The sequence below is a fragment of the Adelges cooleyi genome, unplaced genomic scaffold, assembly GCF_023614345.1.
Source record: "Adelges cooleyi isolate 19-005CV unplaced genomic scaffold, UGA_ACOO_1.1 ACOO_flye_CR_arks_rails_tigmint_CR_PRNA_23, whole genome shotgun sequence".
In the NCBI taxonomy this organism is placed as follows: domain Eukaryota; kingdom Metazoa; phylum Arthropoda; class Insecta; order Hemiptera; family Adelgidae; genus Adelges; species Adelges cooleyi.
In genome coordinates this window covers 1964639-1987204 of record NW_026095893.1, presented here as the reverse complement: position 1 = coordinate 1987204, position 22566 = coordinate 1964639, and the positions used below count along the sequence as shown (strand labels likewise).

Sequence of the window (22566 nt, the reverse complement as noted above, 5' to 3'; positions counted from 1 at the left end):
ATATTTTGTCTGTGATAATAAATGTGTATAATATGAGTATCATACATTACACAAGTTAAATTTATATAAATGAAAAATAAAAATCGTTGAGGATGGTTTTAGCATTTAGTTAGACATTTTATTTTTAGTTTTAAAGAACGCCAAAGACTTATTCTTATAAAAAAAATTATACAACTAATATAATATTCTACCCAAATGTTTAAACCTAGAAAAGGTAATTTTTTCATAGAATAAATTTGATTTATAATTTTTATTAAAACATTTTTTTTCTTCAAAATTATGAATTTTTTTTATTGTATCACAGTTTGTAAAAATTTAAGTAAGTACGATGGTTTTTTTTTACTGATATAATATATTTTCAATAAGGTATATTTTGTAAAACAGTTTAGTGACATTCTTAAACAATTGTTAAAAAAAAAATACTCTAGCTTATTATATTATGTTTTGGTGAAAAAGGTTTTTATAAATATTTTATTTTTGTTTTACTCTTTAAGGTAGTTAAGTTATGTGTGAACTTAAATATACTTTAATGTAGCATTACCATTATGTAATATGTTGTGGATATGGTACACAATCAAATAAATTATTGACCCTGTTTTTATTACCTTGGTGCTGTATAAAATAATAACTTATAAATTATGTTTAAATTTGATTTATATAATAATAGTGTTAGCATTTTAATGGCATTATCTAAAATAATATATATATTTATTTATTATTTAATTCAGACTTATAGACTTATTATATTCAAATGTGGTTAACGTCATCGTTTTTCATTGATTTTAATCATATGTATATATTTTTTTATTTATCATTTTGATTTAAAAATACCATAATATGTTCAACATTGTTAAATATTATAATATATATTTTTTTTTATTAAATTGTAATAAGATTATTAATTGTTATATTAAAAATGTATATGGTTGTTCTAATCGTTGTTTTCATTCAATATATAAACGGGTATTTATCTTAGACCGAGCTTGAGGTAAGGAATCCTTCGTCGGATGCGTTCAAAAACTAGTTGTACATTTTAAGAATAGAATTGCTGATGACCAAGTATTCGTTGTCGTGTGTGTACTCGATGAGAAATGTCTGAGAGAATGGGATGTGAAGTTCTCTTTTTCGGATGACAACACCCGTTACCAAGACCAAAAACGCATTCCAAGTGGTATGCTGGACATTGGATGAGCTTATGTAAATATTGCAATCGTCAAACTGCTGAAATAGTATATTCGTGTTGATCTGATCCGGACCGATGGCTGGTAGCATACTGCAATTATTCGTGTTACCATTTATGTGCAAGTATTGGGCATTGGCCGAATAAAATTGCCATGAGTTGCCAGGCGTAGTGGTTAAGGTTTGATAGTAAGAATTCACCAACTCGTAGACCAACTGTTGTGCTGGATCATAATGATGGAACTGCAACTGTTGTAGATTAAAAGTAGTGTCCTCCAAACTCATTATTGCTAAAGACTCGGACGGAAATATTTTTAACTATCAATTTGTACATGTAAAAACCGTGTACGCGTATATTAGATTGTTGATATGGAAACCGTTTAAATTTGACAAAAAAATGTTTATAGGTACTTTGTGTATTTAGTATAAGGCAACATCAATTTAAATGGCCACTCTTATTGTTTTAGTGATTTGACCTGTTATACAAATCGCCAACTGCAGGAAGGGAGCATGACAGATTTTTTAGGAGAGCCGAAAACTAAAAAGTATTGGACATGTCTTCTTAGTTCTTTCTGCTCGATTCCCGCTGGCAACAGAAGTCGGAACTTTCGTCATATTTTACCATCCGCATATATAATTATAGATATATAGATTTATCTAGAAATTTAAGTATAGTGCTTAAATTATTTATAAAGCGATGGCCGATGACAGAGCCTAAAGATACAAGTGACCATTTTTTCAAAAATGAGTTTTTTTTATCACGCGTTATATTTTGTCAACTAAACCTTTTTTTCTGTTTGTATTTGCTTCACAGCTTTTCTGCTTTCTCCAATTTTATTAAAGAGTGATTGGAGAAAACTAATGAATATTACCAATAAGAATTAAGAACACAATTTAAATTTTGTTACCTATTCTATAAACTTTCATCACTTGTATCTATTACTGATTCCCACCACTTCAATTGCGTAAAAAGTAAGGTTTTGCTGGATTTCGAGGAAGAAGTGATGAACTTTTTAAATGTATTGTCTTATACAATCACTTTCGACATGAAGACTAATCATACTCAAAAAATTATATTATGAATAAATTAGACCAGTTGTTAAAAATGATTATGGGTCAGAACTCAAAACCGCTCGTACTACTGCATGTACGTTTACATATTACAAGTCAATTAGTAATTACTAATATTTAGTATATAGTACATTGAGTTAAGTAAAAACATTCGGTGTAGGTAATTTTGTTTTTTATTTCGCGTATTGTTTTGCTTACTGCTTAGTATTCACATGGAATGTAATGATGAATTATTATTCGTTTTGAATTTCTGAACATGGTGCACATTATTTGTACTTTCCATTCTGATTGTTTTGATTTTTTATGCAAAACATATTTTTAAATTATTTATTTATTTGTGTTTCGTACGCACAAAAGGGCAGAGAGAGTACATCATACAAATTTGAACAAAACAAATAAAAACAGATGACATTATATCTATTGAAACATAATATGTTTTAGTTTAACAACATTATCGTAAAAAAAAATCAAAATTGTTTAACATACTATTACTTTAAGTTAATATTCTATTTATGGGGCTATTAAGAACATAATTTTGCTTAGCGATGGGAACGTGATATAATTTATTTTGTCTAGTTCTAACCTGGGGGGCCCATAAACGAATGTTGGACAGCAACTCTGGGCAGTCAAATGTCAATCACACCATTTACCAGTTTAAAGAAAAACAGAATATCAAAATATGCTCGCCTGGACTTTAAAGAAGTCAGGTTGCAATGCTACTCAACTTCATTTATTGGCTGATCGGGCATATTTAATTTAAAGGCCGCCATTCGTAAGAATCGTCTTTGGACTTTTTCTAGTTTGTTCGTCAAGCCGGTTTGTTCAATATTCCATATTACTGAGTCAAACTCTAACGATGATCGTACTAACGAACAATATAAGACTTTTAAACATAACGGGGACTTCTTGACGGTATTCTTCGATCAGAATTAATTAGTGTTTATAAAATTAAAAAACGCGCGTGAATTGTTTCCAAAAACTGCACGTTATTGTTTTTTCCATGAAAAATTCATCTGGTTTCAACCATGATAAAGCCGGCCCGAATGATAACAATAATTGAAAACTGGTCACTACTCAGTACTCACTGGAGTACATAAATTGTCCTCACTACTTAGTACTTACTAGTTACTTCATAGTTCATACTACTCAGTACTCATTACTCGTGAATGTTGTTGTTGCTGTATAAAATTAGAATTTCATTAAATATGTTTGTATTTTGAATTTACATTTTACTAACCGTGTATGTTGTAGTAAATTACAATCCATAAAAATGCTATTAAACTGTTTGTCTAAACAATTATGCGCCCTTCCGTCATCTTTTATGGCCTCTTGCCGTCTTTCAACGTTGAAATTCGAAAAGGACTCGTCAAGTAGGGTGAATTCTACTACCATTAAGGGAAATGTATTTTTTACAAAAATTTGTTTTAAGGTGATAATACTCCTTTGGTTTATGGTGGCTATACAAATTTACGGCAAGCATGGGTGTCGAACTTGGATACAGTGGCGGACAGTCCTTCATCTATTATAGATTTACATCCTCAGGTATTTGGATCTAGACCGAGAATTGACATTATTCACGAGAATGTTGTTTGGCAGAGAAAATACAGATATGTCGTAAGTAATATGTCTATCATGTACTACTATGTCCATCATTTTCATCCACACGTCTCCCAATATAATTTTTTTTGCCTACTCTCAAGTAGCTAGACTAAACTTATACTAAGCTCTAATCTTATGTATTAATTATGCAATTACTTTGTACTATGTATGTAAAATGTTGTAACGTTTAATATATGTTTGTCGTTGTTAGAGTTATGCACATACTAAAGTCACAGCTGAGGTAAATATGAGTGGTAAAAAACCTTGGCCACAAAAAGGTACGGGACGAGCACGTCACGGTACAAGGCGATCACCTCTTTTCAGAGGAGGATCTGTCATACACGGTCCTCGTACGTGTACTACACATTTTTATATGCTTCCGTTCTTTAAAAGAGTCTATGGACTTACTTCAACTTTATCTGTTAAGTTAGCACAAGTAAGTGATTTGGTTTTATCATAATTAAAGCAGTGAATAAACTTGATGATTTATTCTTAGGACGACTTGCACGTAGTAAAAGATTTGGAAATTCCCACCGATGATCCAAGCTATATCAATGATTTAGTGGAATCAAGACTATGGGGACCTTCAGTTCTATTTATTGATGAGTGAGTAGATATTTCAGTTTATTATTATTATTACTTTAAGATATTTGTAAATTAAAGTAATAATTATAAACAAATTGAAATGGTAGTGTTGGGACAGATTTTAAGATGATTATATCAGTCTCAAAAAAACGCTTTGATGAAAACCTATGGGTGGTAAAGAGGATTATATATTACTCTTAAGGAAATTACGTGTTTATAATCGTTTTATTAGGTATTTTAGTTTTAGACTGTCTATTTGTTGTGCTTTATGTAATGAATACCTCAAACAAGTCTGAATAATTTGACGTTTTTTTAAAAAAACCTATAAAAATATGCTTTTTAGTACAAATTTTTAACTCTATATCATTAGTTAAATAATTTTTTAAAAAAATCCTTGCTCATAATGCCATAGTCGCTATGAGCCATAATACCCCGTCAACACTTCTCATAATTGGTGTCCAGAAATTTCAGTAGATGCAGACAATTTTGCACATGACAACACATTTTATTCTGTTTTAAAAATTGTTGGATCCGTTATAAACTTGATCTATTTTAGATCTATTTTTAACCCAAAGTTCAATATTGAACAATTTATGTCTGGAAATAAATCAAACTAAAAAATATATATATATACAGGGTGATCTAACTAACGTAAGACACCATTTTCTCTGAAAATATGAATATTTTGAGAATTTTTTTCCCCTAAACTTTTAGGTACTGTTTTTCATTATTTTGAAAACTTCTATCACCAATCCTTATAAGCCAAAAAAGGGTTTTTTTGGTTTTTTTTAAATGGCAACATATGTTTTTAATTACATAAATTTGTAGACAAAAAATCTAAAAATATGTTAGCGTTTGAATTTTTTATTTTCATTTATTTGTTCATTTGTTATGACTTTATGAAGATTTGATTTTTTGTCTGTATTTCTTAAAATTTTCAATCATTACTACAAAGACAATATTACATCGCATAAAAATAATTTGACGTGACCATACTCTGTATCAAAATCAGATATAATAAATAACCTGTAATCTAAGTATTCTGTAAATAAGATTGTCTATCATTATTTCAAAATCTTTTATAGTGACTTCCTAGTTGTTAGAATGTTATCGCTAATTGGACAATGCGAACATACATATGAACTTTATGTGCTACTGGTTTTGGAAAACCGAAGAAATATAATAATTTTAAAGAGAAAATGTAGTATCTTTACAAAGTCATAGCTCATTAGCTAATGAAGAGATAAATGAAAATAAAAAATTCAAACACTAACATATTTTTAGATTTTTTGTCTACAAATTTATTTAATTAAAAACACAATATGTTGTCATTTAAAAAAAACAAATCCTCCTTTTTGTCTTATAAGGATTTGTGATAAAAATTTTCAAAATATTAAAAATTGTAGTAAAATATGTACCTAAAAGTTTAGGAAAAAAGAATTTCACAAAATATTCATATTTTCAGAAAAAATGAGTGTCTTACGTTAGTTGGATCACCCTGTATATTATATAAGATGAAGTGGTAAAAAAGTAAAAATAATTGTTATGATTTTAATAGTAGATGTTTTTTTTAATACTTATACATTTACACGGAAAACTTTCCAATTTGTGTTTTATGTTTTGTACTATAAAGTGGTTTTACCTTTCTTTTTTTATAGAAAAAACTAAATTTATAAAAAATCCAAGGTCTTTATACCTAAAAATGCTTATCATTATTTTATAGATAATCATAATTAATAAATAAAATATTGAAACCGCAAGAGCATTAAGCATATTATATTTTAACTTTTTTTTTCTGTAAAAAAAAATTTTAAAAATACAGTAGCCTTTATTTAAAACATGGCTTGAGCGTGTGCAGAATAAATTTTCATCATACATAGCCTATGTCCTTAAGATTGTCTACCCACCTCATGATTATTCCCTTATCTGTACTACTTTAAGCATCGTAACTCTTTCCTCACGCCGTCTTGTAGCTGACTCTCATTTCCATTCGTCCCTGCTTAATGGTTCTCTTGATGCTCCTGACTTTCTCTCTTCTGTGTCTCTTCGTGTACCCTATCTTCTTTACCAGATACCATTTAATTTTTATTGTCCCTTCTCACTCTACTTCTTATGAATATAAACCACTCGTTGCACAGCATTTGCGCCGTCTTAATAATAATTATTTTGATTTTTGATATGGCTTAGTTCTTTAGCTTACAGATTTAATAGCTGTTATATAATTTTATTGTATAAATTTATTAATCTTGTACTTTTATACTTATATATATATATAATTTTTTGTATAAATTACCTGTTTAGGCATAACAAAACTAGGTACCCTATATCATTTAATGTTTTTTTTTTCATAGTACTGACACAATGCCAAGAAATATCGCTCTTGCTTTAGACAACATCAAGCATATCAATTTAATGCCAGTTTATGGTAAATTTTCATAATTTGAAAAATAATTATACATTTAAAATAATAATGGTTTATATTATAATTCATATGTTGCAGGTTTAAATGTTTATAGCATGTTGAAGCATGAGACATTAGTTTTGACAGTAGCTGCTGTAAAAAAAATACAAGAGCGACTGTTGTATCAATTGCACAGGCCAGATGTTTGTAAACTTAACAAAAAGTTCATGCTGAATCAGCAGAATTAGTTACAATTATATTATATAACGAGTTAAAAATAAAGAATTTGTAATTTTGTTACTGTAAAAACATTTTATATTATTAAATTATAAATACTTACGGTATAAAAATCAATATAAGACAGAATGTAACAAAGAAACTACATATATGCTTACAATGTATTATATTATTTATTAATACCACTTTAAAAAAAAAATTCAAGAGGTTACCAAATATACAAGAAAAAAACAATTATAGCAATTATTCAAGCTAAAATTACACAATCAATGTAGTCAACATAATAATACATGATTTAAAAATAAATCAACAAAGTACATTACAAAGTACATAACAGATACATTGTATCAATGCCGTTGTCTTGTCAATAAATGCTAATTTAATTAGACAAAATCTCACATAATAATAACATACATAAATTATAAATAAATGGTTGGTCACGTTTTCGAAAACATGTTCAATATGGCGGCACAAATTTTTTGAGGATTAGTCTCGTTTGGATAATATTGCATAGCCGTGGACACTTGTTCTTCGGGGAATATCGAAGCCAAATGATAATACAACTTCTGTCTGGCTTCTTGGTAACTAGGAAATATTTGTGGGTCCGAACAGCTAGCGCCCACCGGTTGCGATGTGGCCATCGGAGCTTGTACCGACGGAGCAGACGCTATTCTAGTCACGTTGCAATGTTGGCTTTCCCGTAAGTGTTGCAACCGCGGATCATACGTCGGGTTCAACGTCAGTTGCCTCTGGAGTTTACCGTGCAGGTTCTCGGATTCGGTTTCGGTTTCCAAATAAGTGTTGGGGGCCCACATACCCCAAGACTGTTGCGGATAGTTGGAGGCGGCTGGGATATTGGACCTGGTACGGGTGAGGGGCTTCTTGGAAATGTTTCCAGACTGCAGTGGTAAGCTCACAGACTTGCCTTTGATTTGGCGGCTGGCCGCTGACGACTGCCGTTGGGCGTGCTCTATTAACCGTTCGGTAACCGATTTCACGGGCTGGTGTCCTCTCTCGGGATGGCTGAACTTGCACTTATTGCCGTAAGTGCATTTTTTGCCGTAAGGACACGTCTCGCTACTGACGGCGTTCAGGCCGACTCCCGGAGCTTTACTACGTAGGAACACGTCCAGCGTCGGACCGGAACGACCTAGCGGGTCGTCCGGGGGCATAAATCTGTCGTTCACAAACGAGTACATCAGTATATTGTTTTGGACGACCGAACGGAACGCCGGACTCTCGTTTGCTAGGTCTCTGTAGTTGTCGTTGGAAACCACAACGCCGTCTAACTCGGCGGCCAATCGCAGTATGTAACGGTCGTCGTAACACACCATTCGTTTACCGCCTATTTCCCTGGACGGCGTAAACACTAACATTCTCGCACGTTCTAGCTCTATCAATGTTTCTTGATCTTTAAAAACATAACGAGAAATCGACAAATTAGCATAGTTCATCACCGTCGTATTTACTGTTGTCAAGTTTAATTTCTACACACATACCAATAATTCTATTGTCGGGTCTTGACGCTTCTTTCCGCCATTTAGGCACGAAAACTGTTATGTCCGTATGACCTCGCATTCGGAACCAATCGACGCAAATTTTAATACCTCGACACGAAAACATTTCTTTGTTACCGTGGCTGTGGAAGAAAAAAAAAAAAAAATGAATTTCTTATGATCGTTTCTTGGAATATGCATTTAAATCGGGTACGGTCGTATTATTACCTCATGGCGACATTGCTTCCGTCAATGACAATGTGCCGGAGCTTAGGTGCTTGCGCGCATTGATCGTTGGCACCGAGACACTGCGCTTCGTCTCCATCAGAATCGCCGTGCAACTTATGACCGCACTGAGCGCCGAGTTTAATCAGTTCCTAAAATATGCGCACAGACGTTGTAATTGAACGTTTCGCGGTGACAATTAAAAAATACTCACGGCCAGTAGTTGGTCTTGTGTAGGTTCGGCGCCTAACTTGTTTAGAGCTGCTTGGACTAACCGTTCGGTGTATCCGAGTTTAAGCGCAAAGTCGACTCTGGACTTGTACGCTGGAGCGCTAATATAGTCTGCATATTCTGCGCCCAACGTATCGGACGTGGTTCGACTTATGTCGTGATGACTGAAATTCGTGCTGGCCGTGTCTTCGTCGCCGCCAAAATCCGAGTCATAACTCGAGTCGTCGTTGCTGCATTCTCCCAAGCCTTGTTGTAGATCGTTTAGCGAATCAACGTAGCACTGTAAACAAAGGCGTCATTAAACTTTGAACATATACTTTGACCACAAGTTGATACTTATGCTCAAAGCTATTATGGTTTTGCAAACAACATGGTAATCATGAATACCCAAAATTATCCGGTGGAGTCACCTACTTCATAATATCATCAAACCTAAATACTTTAATGACAATTTTTGCTAGCCCGTTCGTGTTTGCACCAATGATTAACATTCTAATTTGGGGACGGCGGTGTAGGATAATAAGTGTTCATCCCCTAGGCAAGTGTCCTAGAGAAATAAAATTACTATATTCTTCCCCCGATAACATTCTGAAGCTATTGTTTTATTTTTGATCGACGGGTTGGCAGCCAAATATTATCCAACGCACCGGATCAATACCCTAGCGTGAAAAAGTTTAAAGGAAATGAAATGCAAAAGGTACACCCTTTGACTATTCTTGACAAGTTTAAAATCGATTTCTCACTCAAATTTTAGTATTGTTACATGATCCACCCTTTTAGTAGTTTTATAAATCTTAAACGGAAGGCGCATTATTATTGTTGACCTAATTATTTTAACTTTTACAACTGATTTATTAGTTATTATTTTTTATTAATTTATGGCTTGGGTCAAAATTGGTTACCAAAACCATCTTGTGCTATTATTTCAATACTATGTTACCTACGCATTATTGTAAATATAATTATAATAACAACTGTTAATAAAAATTTGATATGTACAGTGTATACTATTACTACTCAGTCGGCACACTACCTAATTTACAACGCATTATACAAAACAAATCGTCACATTCCATTTTTTAGGGCACCCTAATTTGTTTTCTTTTTTTTTTATTTGAAAATATTTACAATCTGTATTAGTATATAGAATAAATAAAATTTAGGGCTAATTTATTTACAAAGCTGGACGACTTGATCGAAAGGGGCGTCCATTGACACTACTTCAGACGCCCTAATTTCTATAAAATAAAAGATTACATAACGAAATATGGTAAATAAACAATTCTCCAAAGTCATTTTTCATAAAAACCAACAATTGCGCATTACAGATAAATAATTATTACCGCTACACATTAGGTGCATGTTATTTGCGAAAACAACATATTTGTCATAATATGTATTTAACTCTCACGGGTAGGACTAAACACATACCTCGCACGTGTTAACTTCGGAGATAATAAACTATAAGGAAAGAACTGTTATATCGTTGGTTTATGCAGCTTTAGTATAGTTACGCACACGCGTCTTAAATTTTTTAATCTAATGACTGAATTGATAACTTTCAAACGCTGGTTGTTTATCCCAAACTCAAAAGTTGTTAACCAACTAAAAAGTAGGTAACCGTTTTCCATCACTATCGCATTCTATTATCTATCATCGTATTAAACGTAGTCAATCAAAAGGTTCACACTGTTATTGTACTATTTGTTTGCATCCTATGGTCATGCATGCCATTGACGCAGTCGGGTTAACCGAGTCCCATTAGCTATTTTTCATTGAAATTGAGTTTCAGCTAACATTTGGTACGTTTGGATATGTACGTTAAACATTTTTTTGCAGCTACGTGTCACATTGAATCTCATTTTTAACAAATGTTATGGAATCGAAATGTACAGCCTTTAAATACTTATAATCTTTTATTTCTTTCGCTTTCCCCGAAAAATTTAATCGCGGACTTGATTTACCTGCACTCGAAATTTAATTTAATTTTAGCAGTTTAATCTAATCTAAAAATTACCTATTCTGTGGTTTAATCGAACTGCGATTGAAGTGCATCTAAGTGCAGTAAAGAAGAGAGGAAATGTCATTATTTTTCTTATTATAAAAATATGGTAAATTAAAGATACTCCTTTGAGGGTTTGAATACTTCACAAAATGCACAACCAACTTGCACTGATAATTATCAAATTTTACCTTTTGTACATGACCGTAGACCATGTTTCTTTTTGTTTAATATTAAGTAATCGGTACTAGATACCGATGCAGAATAAATAATCTTAAACGACAGGATTTCTTGTAATTTGTAAACACTTTTTACTAGATATTGCAACATTTAAGTATAAATTGAATAAAGATTGAGACAGAGAACAAAGTATGTATAAGTCGAGGAGGCGGGAGACTTCAACGACTGACGTTAGTCTATTCTAACGTATTACAATAACAGTATACCTGTGGGGCATATTGCACACCGCACAGTGTGATAAATGTGCACTGTGCATTTTATATAATTTAAACAGACACGACGTTCGAAAGTGATATCCTTGTACTTAGAAGACTTGACACGATCGCTATAATTTCACAAATTGGAACTTTTGGTTTCCGATATGTTTTAAGGAACGCCGAAAACTCATCAGTTATCTCATATTCTCATCCGTGTACTATGTCACCTGAGTAATCAGTGGTATATTTACTATTTTCTTCTAAGGGAAAAGGTGTTGATAGACAAAAGAAATTTGATTTTTTGAGCCCCTCTTCCTTTATGTAAAACACACCTGTATGGCCGGGCCAAAAAAGGTCAATCATGCTTTATTGGAACGCTGGGAACGTTTGTATATCTATATTGTTTATTGTTTTCAAGTTTCAAAAAGGACAAAATACATTATGCGTCTATCTTAAAAGATTGGCTTATCATCAAAGCATGTTCGTTAGATAAAAAGATATACATTTCTATGTAGGTATTTTTAGATTTAGTATCATATTAAAATTCAATTTTTTTGGTTTTTATGACATTTTGTCTGAAACTTACAACGCTAACGGGAATATTTTTATGATTACAATTCTACATAATAAATAAATTATTAATAATTTGTTTATTAAAAAAAAATCTTTCGGGAGGTAATGCATCACTCCGACTACCCCAGCGGAAATAAACCACTGTGCGGCATACCTAGTTTAACAATAATTGCCGACCAATCCCGTGAAATGCATAAATGCTAAATCTGAAAAGGGTTCAAGAGAACAGTTGGACCTAGTTTCTCGAAGACCCCCTGGCTCCGTGCGAGGCTTATGGGCAACGCACATTTATATCTGGCAAGCTCAAAAACGGCGCGTGTAGGACCCTCGGCGGGGGGAAGGGGGGGGGCGAATTTCGGAAATCTCACGGCGGTTACCAACCATATCCGGTTTGGCGAAGACCGAGAAATATACTTGTACAACAGTCATCGAGTACGTCGGAATTTCCACAAACATCATATCGTATCGTATACGGTGTAAAACCAAAAGACAAAACAAAAGAAAACTACTCACTTGTAGCTGTAAACCGGTAAAGGTCATGGCGACGATCGAGTGCGGCTGTATACCGATCAAATGGCGTACTCTGGATGGTGCGCACGCGACCGGAGTACTCGCAGCACTACACTGTATTGTGTACTCGGCACACTGCTGCACGAAGCAGTCACTACAGCAGGCCACGGCTCGGTACAGGATCCGGATGAGCTCGCGTCCGTGTCGGGACTGCGGAGGATCCGGGAGAAACAACACGACGCTGACCCGAATCGTCGCCACGCGCTTCCGGGAGTGAAGGTCTGGGGGACCCCACCACAACGTCAACGCCGCCGCCGGCGCCTTCTTTACAACCTCCTACTACAATACACCGTCATATTTACTACCGCTAGTAGTGTATAGACGATTATTATTATTATTATTATATTATATGCAATACCGCTGCCGACGATAGAAAAACAACAGCACGACTAATAGAAGAAGAAAAAAAAAACTTTAGCGCGATGTGCAACGCGCGGTACGATGGGTTAACGGACCTAAACAACCGCGGCGGCGGACGAATGACGCAGTCTCTCGTTTGGGTCACGCGGCAAAGACTATAAGACTATATATATACAGATACATAACAAAAGTATAACACTTGTGCCGCTAAGGTCACGAAGTCACCGCGGCCGTTATAGCGATCGCAGTTATTATATATATATATATATATATATTTAATATGAGAGAGCGACGTTTCCAAAGTTAAATCTTTTAGAAAAATTTGCCAAAAACAGAAACAACTAACGAAGCTCGAGTGCACTGCTCAAACCGTTTTACTAAAATCATCAATATTCGTAAAACTACTCGAGAGCGTAACAACGTAAAAAAAAAAAAAAAAAAAATAGAAACATTAAATCCGTCACTTGCAATATAACTACACTTTCCGCTCTCCTGTGAAATATTATAACTTACTAGCTTACCTATACAATTTTTATTGTCACACGAATACACAATTTCGACTAATTGTTCATTAATAGAAATCTAAAAACTTGTGCGACTGCCACGAGAGAAGAATCACTGCGGTATCCTGTAGTACAACCACTAACTCATTAATGGAATCAGTGGACGGAAACCGTAATTTAAGGTATAAAAATCAACGATCTCGAATATCGCCCATGTCAAGGGTTATTTATTCAAATTATTTAGAACAGTTCAATCTAACTTCCTTGTTTGAAAAAATAAAAATAACTAGTTCCTCGGTCGAACAATAAAACATTAGAGATTGTATTGCAAAGCGAACATGTCGATAATTAGTAGTTACAAAACAGTATGATCAGCATTTAATTGCCAGCCTCAGCATACATAATTACTATAAGTTATAATAATTCTAAATTTTGAATTCTGTAAAAAGTATTGTATTGAAAAATTGTACAACACTATCAAATGAAAACATAAAAACTGGGGGTCTAGATGCCGAGGGACATTTTGCTACTTCGGGCAGATTTCTCATTTAAGTGGATATTTTGTAAAATTTGTATTATGAATTCTTTACAGACCATTTTAATCGAGTCTTAAGTATTGTCAAATCGGATATTAGGGTATAAGATACTTCCAGGTTTACCTAAAAAAAAAAAAATCTAAGTTCTATTTCCTACTCTAATGCTATTTACTACTAAAAAACCACACCAATATGGCAATGGTATCCAATAGACATAGCTCGCCTTGTTAGGTTGAATAGTTGCTACCTAGAAATTGGTGTGCTATTAATCTAATTACTATAGTTAGAGTATAACTCTCAATGTTACACATTAATTGAGCATTTCCACCAGCCACATGCTAATTGTTTGAGTTTATTGTAAAATGTATTTCAAATGATAATCACTACTTATTTGCCAATAGACATGAATGAAGTTTTAGTACATATAATAATCAATAAAATACCATACTGATACGATTAGTACTGAGATGAAAAATAATTAATATTTAATAACGTGCATCATCACTGTTCGTCAAATTACGTTCATGTAAAATTATATCTTTCTCAATTCTTAGGCAAGTTATAAATAGCACATTAGCACGACAATTTACTATAGGTATTCATACAGATTTTTATTGGAGTATAGAGAATGAGAATTTTCATGCATCACTGCCGGGAGCCATAAAAAATAGTTAGGGCACATTGGCTATATGGCAAAGACCGAGTATGAGATGCCGGTTGACTGTGAACGCCGGTTTTTAAGATGACTGATCGCCGGATTGTCCATCCGAATGTAGACTGCAGAGAACACCGGATATGAAAGGAAACAGATTGTCTGTTTAAAAATAATGAGCATCGTGCCAGTTGTTAAGAAGAGGAAAGCCCAACCCTGAATAAATAGGGTATTGGGTAGATAAAAAAGAGTCGTTTATTAGAATAGAGAGTTCTTCCGAACAATATGTTTTAAATAGGGAGGCCTAGAATCCCAGCTATGTTCGATAAGATAATAATCATAGGCGAAACTAAACATTTTTTTATTACATTAAACAAAATTACAACTCATCCCACGACCTAATCCTCCATAAAGAAATGCATTATTACTATGATGAGGGAGGAAAGACGTTATCTAGGAGATCGGTAAACCATTATTAATTTATTTATTATAAATTACATGATAACCTTAAATATAATAAATTAACATAACAATTAATAAAAAACAAAACTATTTAATGATAATAATAGAGATCGGATAACTATAATTTAGAACGTTATATAAATTAATTACTTATTAACATAATCGTGATCAATTATATTTATAAATTGTTAATTAAAGTTAAAGCATTATTTTGAAAGACTGACGTGACATATTAATAAAAAAGTCAAGTGTTGTAGAAATAGTATTGGATAAAAGAAGAGCTCTAGGGAGGAATGAGTTTGTACCAGTGTTTGTTTTATAAAACGGGATAAAAAATAAATCTGTATTAGGAGTATGTTTACAAAGAATACGAAAATTAATTAGAGCTAAGATCTCAGGGCAGATAACGAAACCATTTAAAATATCAAAAATGAACATTATATCAGCTAATTTACGCCTAATATCAAGATTAAAAAATCCTAAAGATGCTTGACAGGTTTTTAAGGAATGATTGGATAAAGAAAGACCAGAGACATGAGCTATTATTTTTAAAAACTTATATTGGGTATTGTCTAAATCACTATTGTAAGTTGAAGAATCACTTGACCAGATAAGAAATCCAAATTCGAGGTTTGATCTTACTAAAAGAGTTATAGAGAGTTTTTAAACAGGTAATATTTCTGAAATCATTCGTATTTATATTAATAAAGCCAAGCACCTTCATCTTGTAAGACTTATTAACGATTGTTTTATAATTAATTTTAAAGCTAAGGTTATTTTCGAAATGTATTCCTAAATCTTTAATAGAGTTGATATTTAATAATGGAAAATCATTGATATGATATTGAAAAACATAGAAATTAATTTTACGTGTAACATTTATTACTTGGCATTTATAAATATTAAGAGGAAGAAAATTGTTTTCACTCCAAAGAACAAATTTATTTAAGTTAGCTGGTAAGGTATGTTGATAATGAACCGATTTGATTTTACAAAATATTTTCTCATCATCAGCAAATAACAATATATTAACTGATGGATCAAGAACTAGAGGTAGATCGTTTTATAAATATCAAAAATAATAAAGATCACAAGTGAGAACCTTGAGGGACACCTGATAAAACAGGGAAATCAGTAGAAAGATGAAATGATATTTTAACAGCTTGAGTTCGATTAATAAGGAAAGAGAATAATTACTCAAATAAATGCCCATCTATTCCAAATGATTTTAATTTATAGTACAACAAAATATGATCAACTTTATCAAAAGCCTTTTCGAAATCAGTGTAAATAGAACAACCTGATAGCCTTCATCTTAGGCGCTTATTAAGAAATTATGGTATATAATTAAATCAGTAAAAATTGAATGTTTAGCTAAAAAACCATGTTGCGTGGGACTTATATAATTAGTTAGAACATCTTAGGTATAATTGAGAATTTAGCAATTGGTCGGTAATTTCTAACGTTATTTCTATCACCGGATTTATTAATAAGAGAGATATTTTTTCCAAACATTCGGAAATACACCTGTGGAAAGTGATAGATTAAATAAGTAAATAATTACATTATACACCCATTACATTATAAACCCAATGATTTTATTTTGGAAACATTGCTAACAGCAATAAGATACTAATTCCAATACTACAATAGAAGCCTTCAGCGACAACTTTTCTTTTACACGGTAATCGTAAATATTCATGAAAGATAGTTATAAACTATAACTAATTGTACTTCATAATTTAATTTTAAACAAATTAAAGGAGGTAGAATAAAGGGATTAACTTTTTAAATCATACCTAGTTAGTGAGCATGAGATAGCTCTCTAATATTCTAGCCTAAATTTGATAAATAATAATTTATACGTTTGGGAAAAATAGTAATATAGTGCTAAAAAATAAATCAAATAAGTTAATCATGTTTCCATAAATACTATAAGTTTTTCTTTGAAAAAGGCTACAAAATTTCATTTTTGCTTTACCCTTTTCATTAAATTGATTAAGCGTAAACAGTTAAGTTACATATCGTAACATCCCCTCTTTTGGCCGTTCTTGTCAGTTTGGTAAAACATTTAAACACAGATTAGTTGATATTAAGTATATTTAAGTAGAATTTTTGTATTTTTAAACTATACTATATTTTAAGTTTAACTGGTGAGAATGGCTAGTAGTTCTTAACGAGGAAACAAATTGTACCTTTTAGTTTATCAAATTAAAATTTAGTTGACAGCACACATTGTAACTGTACTCAGTTTGAATAAATAATACATCCTAATTAAATTTTGTCATGATTCAGTAATCGACAACAAGATTTCTTAATTTCTAGCAATTAATAACATAAAGCTTTTTATGATAGTTTGAAGCTATAGACGAATAGCTGAACTGCATAAACAACGTGAAAGTATCGAGATGATAGATACCGCTTAACATCAACTATGGTAATTAATGATGCCATATAAAATTAATATTATGATCATTTTTAGTAACTATTGACACAGCAGTATAGAACATTCGATATAACTATAGTAGTAAGTATACCTACATTATACTTTATACTTAAAAGTTTTAAGTACAAAATGTAATTAATTTAAAACCAAAATTGTTACTAATTGTAAGTAAAAACTAAAATGGACAACAATGGATCAATACCATTTATTTTTCTTGAGCCATTTCATATATATATATATAAAGATTTAAGCAACCCTTGAACCGCTCAGTATCATTCATCACTCTGAGAAAACAATACAGAGCACCTGTCAGATCGGTCAAATTTTATTGCAAAATATAACATGCACAAAACACGACCAGATCATTTTGCCCAATGTTTTTTCGTTCCTCAATTGAAATAACAGTATAACGTAATGTTTGCCTTTCTTCTGAGAGAAAGTGTTCAAGTAACCGAAGTATAACCTTCAAACATTGGCCAGTGGCGTACTAATAGTAAACGGACTTAGCTTTGGGTTCGAACACAATAATTGTTATTTTGCTGTTACTGTTTATAACTATTTTGTAAAATTTACTTTCCAAATGACATAGCTACATGCGAAATGGTAACATTTTTTAAATGTTATTAACGTTAGATCTATTTATCCAATCGAATCTACGAATAATTATTACAAAACAAATTTTCTATTAAAATTCTTAAAATATAAAATATTTGAATAGTATAATTATTATTATTCATGAATACTTATGTTGAAATTGAAGATTTACTGTTTTAGTAAATACGATCGTTTTGATCGTATTAGAATTTTGACATAAGTTTCAGATCAAACAAGTTCGATTCTGTAAAATGGCACAAGTTAACAGGTATAGGTTTTAAATCGTTCAAAAATCAATCATGATTCGGAAAATAGGATCAACTCAATTTGAGAAAATGCTGACAAAAGATTGCTTTCCGAATATTACAAAGATTAATACTATACTTTGTTGCCTAGAATGTAGTGTACACATTACACATTACAGATTGAATCCCCAAGTACCGTAATCCAATATAGTTGATACATGGATACTTTATTAAATAATCCCAAACACGGGTGCTCGGAGTGGGGCAATTTTTTAAAATTTTCTTATATAAACTATTAATGGTGGTAACTTTTAATTTAAAACTAATGAAAAAATTATTTCAACAAAATTGTGACACAGACTAATGGTGAACGTTAGGTTAGAACTAAAACTAGAACAGTCAAAATAGTGACTTAGAATGTTGTACTATGAAAATACAAAACAGATAGGAAAAAAAATAAAAAATATACAATGGACTCTGCTTAGAATTGCTGGTTGGTTGCAAATGGTTGCAATGAATTCAGTTTAGTGTTTGGAGAGTTAATTAAGAAATTCATTTTCCTTTTTTTAGTTCATTAAATTCACAGCGAAAGTTCATTCGTTTTTAATGAACGAATCGATGTTCAGGTTTATTTCAAAAATAACGTTCGATTTCTGTTCACTCGTTTCATTTTAATACGTTTCGAAGTACATTGAATTACGTGATTAACAAACATAATAATTTTAACATAACTAAAATTATTGATACAACTTATAAAACATTTAAATGTTTCAAGCAAAACAGTGACAACTGGTTTTTCAATGTTTTTATTTTTCTCCTAAACAATATTTTAATTTGTATGGGTAAAAAATATGTTATAGGGCGAAGAAGAAGTGCGTGTATAGAGAGGATTTATCTAAAAGGTTAGAGAAGACTGCTATTTCATCCGTCACCATTTCGTTTACCACTTCTCTAAACATTTTCAATCGTTATGAATTTTAATCATTGTGCATTGGTTTATCTACGATCTGTGTATTTAATAATAATATAATATTACTACCAGAATTTAAATGAGTGATTTTTTCGTCAAGAAAATTGAAATAATGATTACTCTGTAAAATAAACAAAATAATAATGCAAATATTACATATATATATATACATCATTAAAAATGTCTGTAAACACAAAGAAAATTAAAAATCTGAAAAACGAATTTTAAAAATTACGATATTGTTTTAATTTGTCGAAAACTTGACTAAAAAATATAGAGGTGAATATTTTCTATGAAGGCTTTGCTTATGCGTGGACATTTTTAGATACATGGAATATATTTGTTTCGCCTATTTTTAAAATATGGGTTTTTAAGTTAAGTTATTAAAATTAAGTAAATTGAGTTATCGAAATTGCTGTGCTCGTAAATGATTGTGAGTCTAAAAAAAAAAGAACCAAAAAGAATCTTCATTATTGTATTCATAAGTATACACTATAGTTTAAGCTCATAAATAAATATATTTTTAAAAATTGCTTTTTTCCCCCCCAAATAATCGCTAACCTGGGAGGGAACTGTTACTTTACTCTACCTAAATGGGTGGTAGCGTCTTCATAAAAACGTTTGATAATTATATGTTATTGTACCTGAAAAAATTATAATAACTGACAGAATAAAGATTAAAGACATACATTGGAAGGTGTCGTAGACAGTTATAATTATTATTATCGACCGTTTACTTGATAATGTGTACAGCAAATAAACGCGTGAATTGTATTGTGTTTATATATTAGTTTTTACATTACCAATAAACGCTAATACTATTGTGGTAATGGTATATTTATCGAATTATCTTCGATTTAAGATGAAACGTGTTTCAAAATATATATTTTTTATTTATTAAACCTACTGGTTTTTTTAAGGACTAGAAGCACAAAATATTGTGCTTCTAATAATAACTTCAAAGATACACACGCACTATTTTTTTTTTAATTTTTAGAGTTTAATACACGTATTAACATGATTTTACTAAACAAAATGGTTTTCTTACTTTACAAATAATGCGTGTTAATACTTTTTTTTTTTTAATTTTGTTAAGACAATTATTTTTGACAATTACAAAAATAATAATAATTATAAAAATATTTTCATACAGGTATTTTTAAAAATTATAATACAAAAATAGTAAAAAAAAGTGTTAATAATATTAATATTATAAAGGAAAAAAATACACCGCCTAATATCTTACTATAATTTTCTATTATCATTTGATCAGCTGATAAAAATGTTTCAGAAAAAATAAGATATTATGGAGAAAATTAAAACTATAATTTTCATTACCTATACAAGTTTTAAGTATGCCGTTTTACTGAAATGTATAACTTACACCTACCTGTTTTTGAAAATGTTATAATTTTTTTACTTCAGAAAGTTTTGACTACACCGGGCTATAAATTTGCGAAATATATTGTCCAATTTTTTTTTCTATGGATATTGTTAAATATTTGTACTTCCTTAATAAAAAATACTCAATTAAAAATTAAACTATTTCTTCTTGAAAGTGGGTAGTTTTTTTTGTTATATTCTTTGGGCCATTTTTGGAACACGAAGTCAAAAATTGGACTGAAAGTACATATAACAAGGTACATGCTATAAATTAAAATAAATCCATAACAAAATTAAGTAAACATTTTTACATCCAATAAGCCTATATAAGCCATATTATAAATGCAGACTTGTAATTTAGTTAGTATAATGTCTAGTTGTATATTAAACAAATTCAATGAAAAACAAACTATTCTTGGAATATTGTTAATTAAACTGCACTTAAGTCACCCCAGAAATTTTTTCTACGTAATGGTTGAAAACTGACAAATATTAAGTTAAATAGGTCAATTTAGTATTTACTCTATACTATATTATTGATAGCTTTTCAAATTAGATAATTCTCTTTGCTCTTAACTGTAAGCCAAATTTAAAAACTGTAGGTACTAGATATAAATATTTTTTATTATAAATAAAAAAATAACTATGGCAGTAGCTACTGATTACTAATTAATATTATTGACTGGATAAATGTATTTAATTGTTAAACATATAATATATTATATATATATATATATATATATATATATATACGATTTAGGACAGCATTAAAAGGGAAAGTAAATCACACAGAATCATACATGCACACATACATTCATACAAACAGGATGTTCATGAACACCTTTCACATGCTCATGTATACTTGTTGCACCATAATATTTCTTTTAATGTGAATGACAGACTGGTCCATTGTACTTTTTGTGTAACAGGATTTAGCTTAATAATGTTTACTAGGGTCTAATAGGCACTAATTTATTATGTATCTTTTTTACTGCAACATTTCCATGACTGCCAAGACAAAGTTTGATAATTACTAACATTGCTAAATACTAGTGTTTGTTAAAAATATATTTCATGTTTTAAAGATAGAAAAATAGAAAGTACAGCACTAAACTAAAAATTTGAAAATCAAATGTTTATTTGATTAATTTGAAACATTCATCTATTATATGTTATTAAAATTACATATAATCATAATTTATTATAGTTTTAAAGCACAAAACAATGAAAATTATTCTCACTTTTAGTCTGCTGATCAAATCATTGTTTACTATCCTGTACTCATCTAATGGATTGACAGTAAATGTACATTTGTCGTCGTTGTCTTCAGTAATGCGTAATTCACAACCGAAAAGATTTCTGATTGAATCCAATCGTTTAATAACCAAATGTCCTTTGGAGCTATCCACTGACAGTCTATTCGTTGGTGGGTTGATGTCCATTTCAACGTCATTTTATCATTAAAAAAAAAGTAAAGTGTTTACAATTTCTGAGAACATTTCCCATAAATCAAACGTAAAAATTGAACTAATTATGAATAAACTAAAAAATTGAAGAAAAAAAAACAAATACAAAAAAGAAATTAGAAAACAGAAATATTTACGTCTTGTTATCTTGAAGTTATCATACTTTCAAACGTGCGCATATTAATATTATGGTAGTGTATTGACAGTGTGTCCAACCGAATGACTGCAGAATATTTTTATATTATATGATTTCTTCTATGGTCACGCTTAAATCCAAATCAAAAAAAAAATAAACCGCCAATTTTTGTACAATTTTGAATTAACGTTGATAAATAAAATTAAT

General features: G+C 31.0%; 2 protein-coding genes across 3 annotated transcripts; one reads left to right on the top strand and one right to left on the bottom strand.

Moving 5' to 3' along the window:
• Window positions 1-3308: 3308 nt before the first annotated feature.
• Window positions 3309-7214, top strand: LOC126835830 (39S ribosomal protein L4, mitochondrial). The gene is made up of 6 exons (XM_050568672.1): window positions 3309-3620; window positions 3680-3864; window positions 4061-4285; window positions 4346-4455; window positions 6786-6859; window positions 6935-7214. The coding sequence occupies exons 1-6, from the start codon at window positions 3521-3523 to the stop codon at window positions 7081-7083; spliced, it is 843 nt and encodes a 280-aa protein (XP_050424629.1). The 5' UTR covers window positions 3309-3520; the 3' UTR covers window positions 7084-7214.
• Window positions 7215-7262: 48 nt separating this feature from the next.
• LOC126835823 (probable ribonuclease ZC3H12C) lies at window positions 7263-22359 on the bottom strand. Of its 2 annotated transcripts, none has more exons than XM_050568651.1 (5): window positions 21999-22359; window positions 9008-9304; window positions 8797-8945; window positions 8572-8711; window positions 7263-8483 (listed from the first exon to the last, which is right to left on the bottom strand). In XM_050568651.1, exons 1-5 carry the CDS (start codon window positions 22197-22199, stop codon window positions 7510-7512), a joined length of 1761 nt encoding a protein of 586 aa, XP_050424608.1. In that variant the 5' UTR covers window positions 22200-22359; the 3' UTR covers window positions 7263-7509. The 2 variants fall into 2 exon arrangements, with proteins under 2 accessions (XP_050424608.1, XP_050424609.1); XM_050568652.1 differs by lacking the exon at window positions 21999-22359 and adding an exon at window positions 12550-12767 and having other exon boundaries at window positions 7264-8483.
• Window positions 22360-22566: the final 207 nt, after the last annotated feature.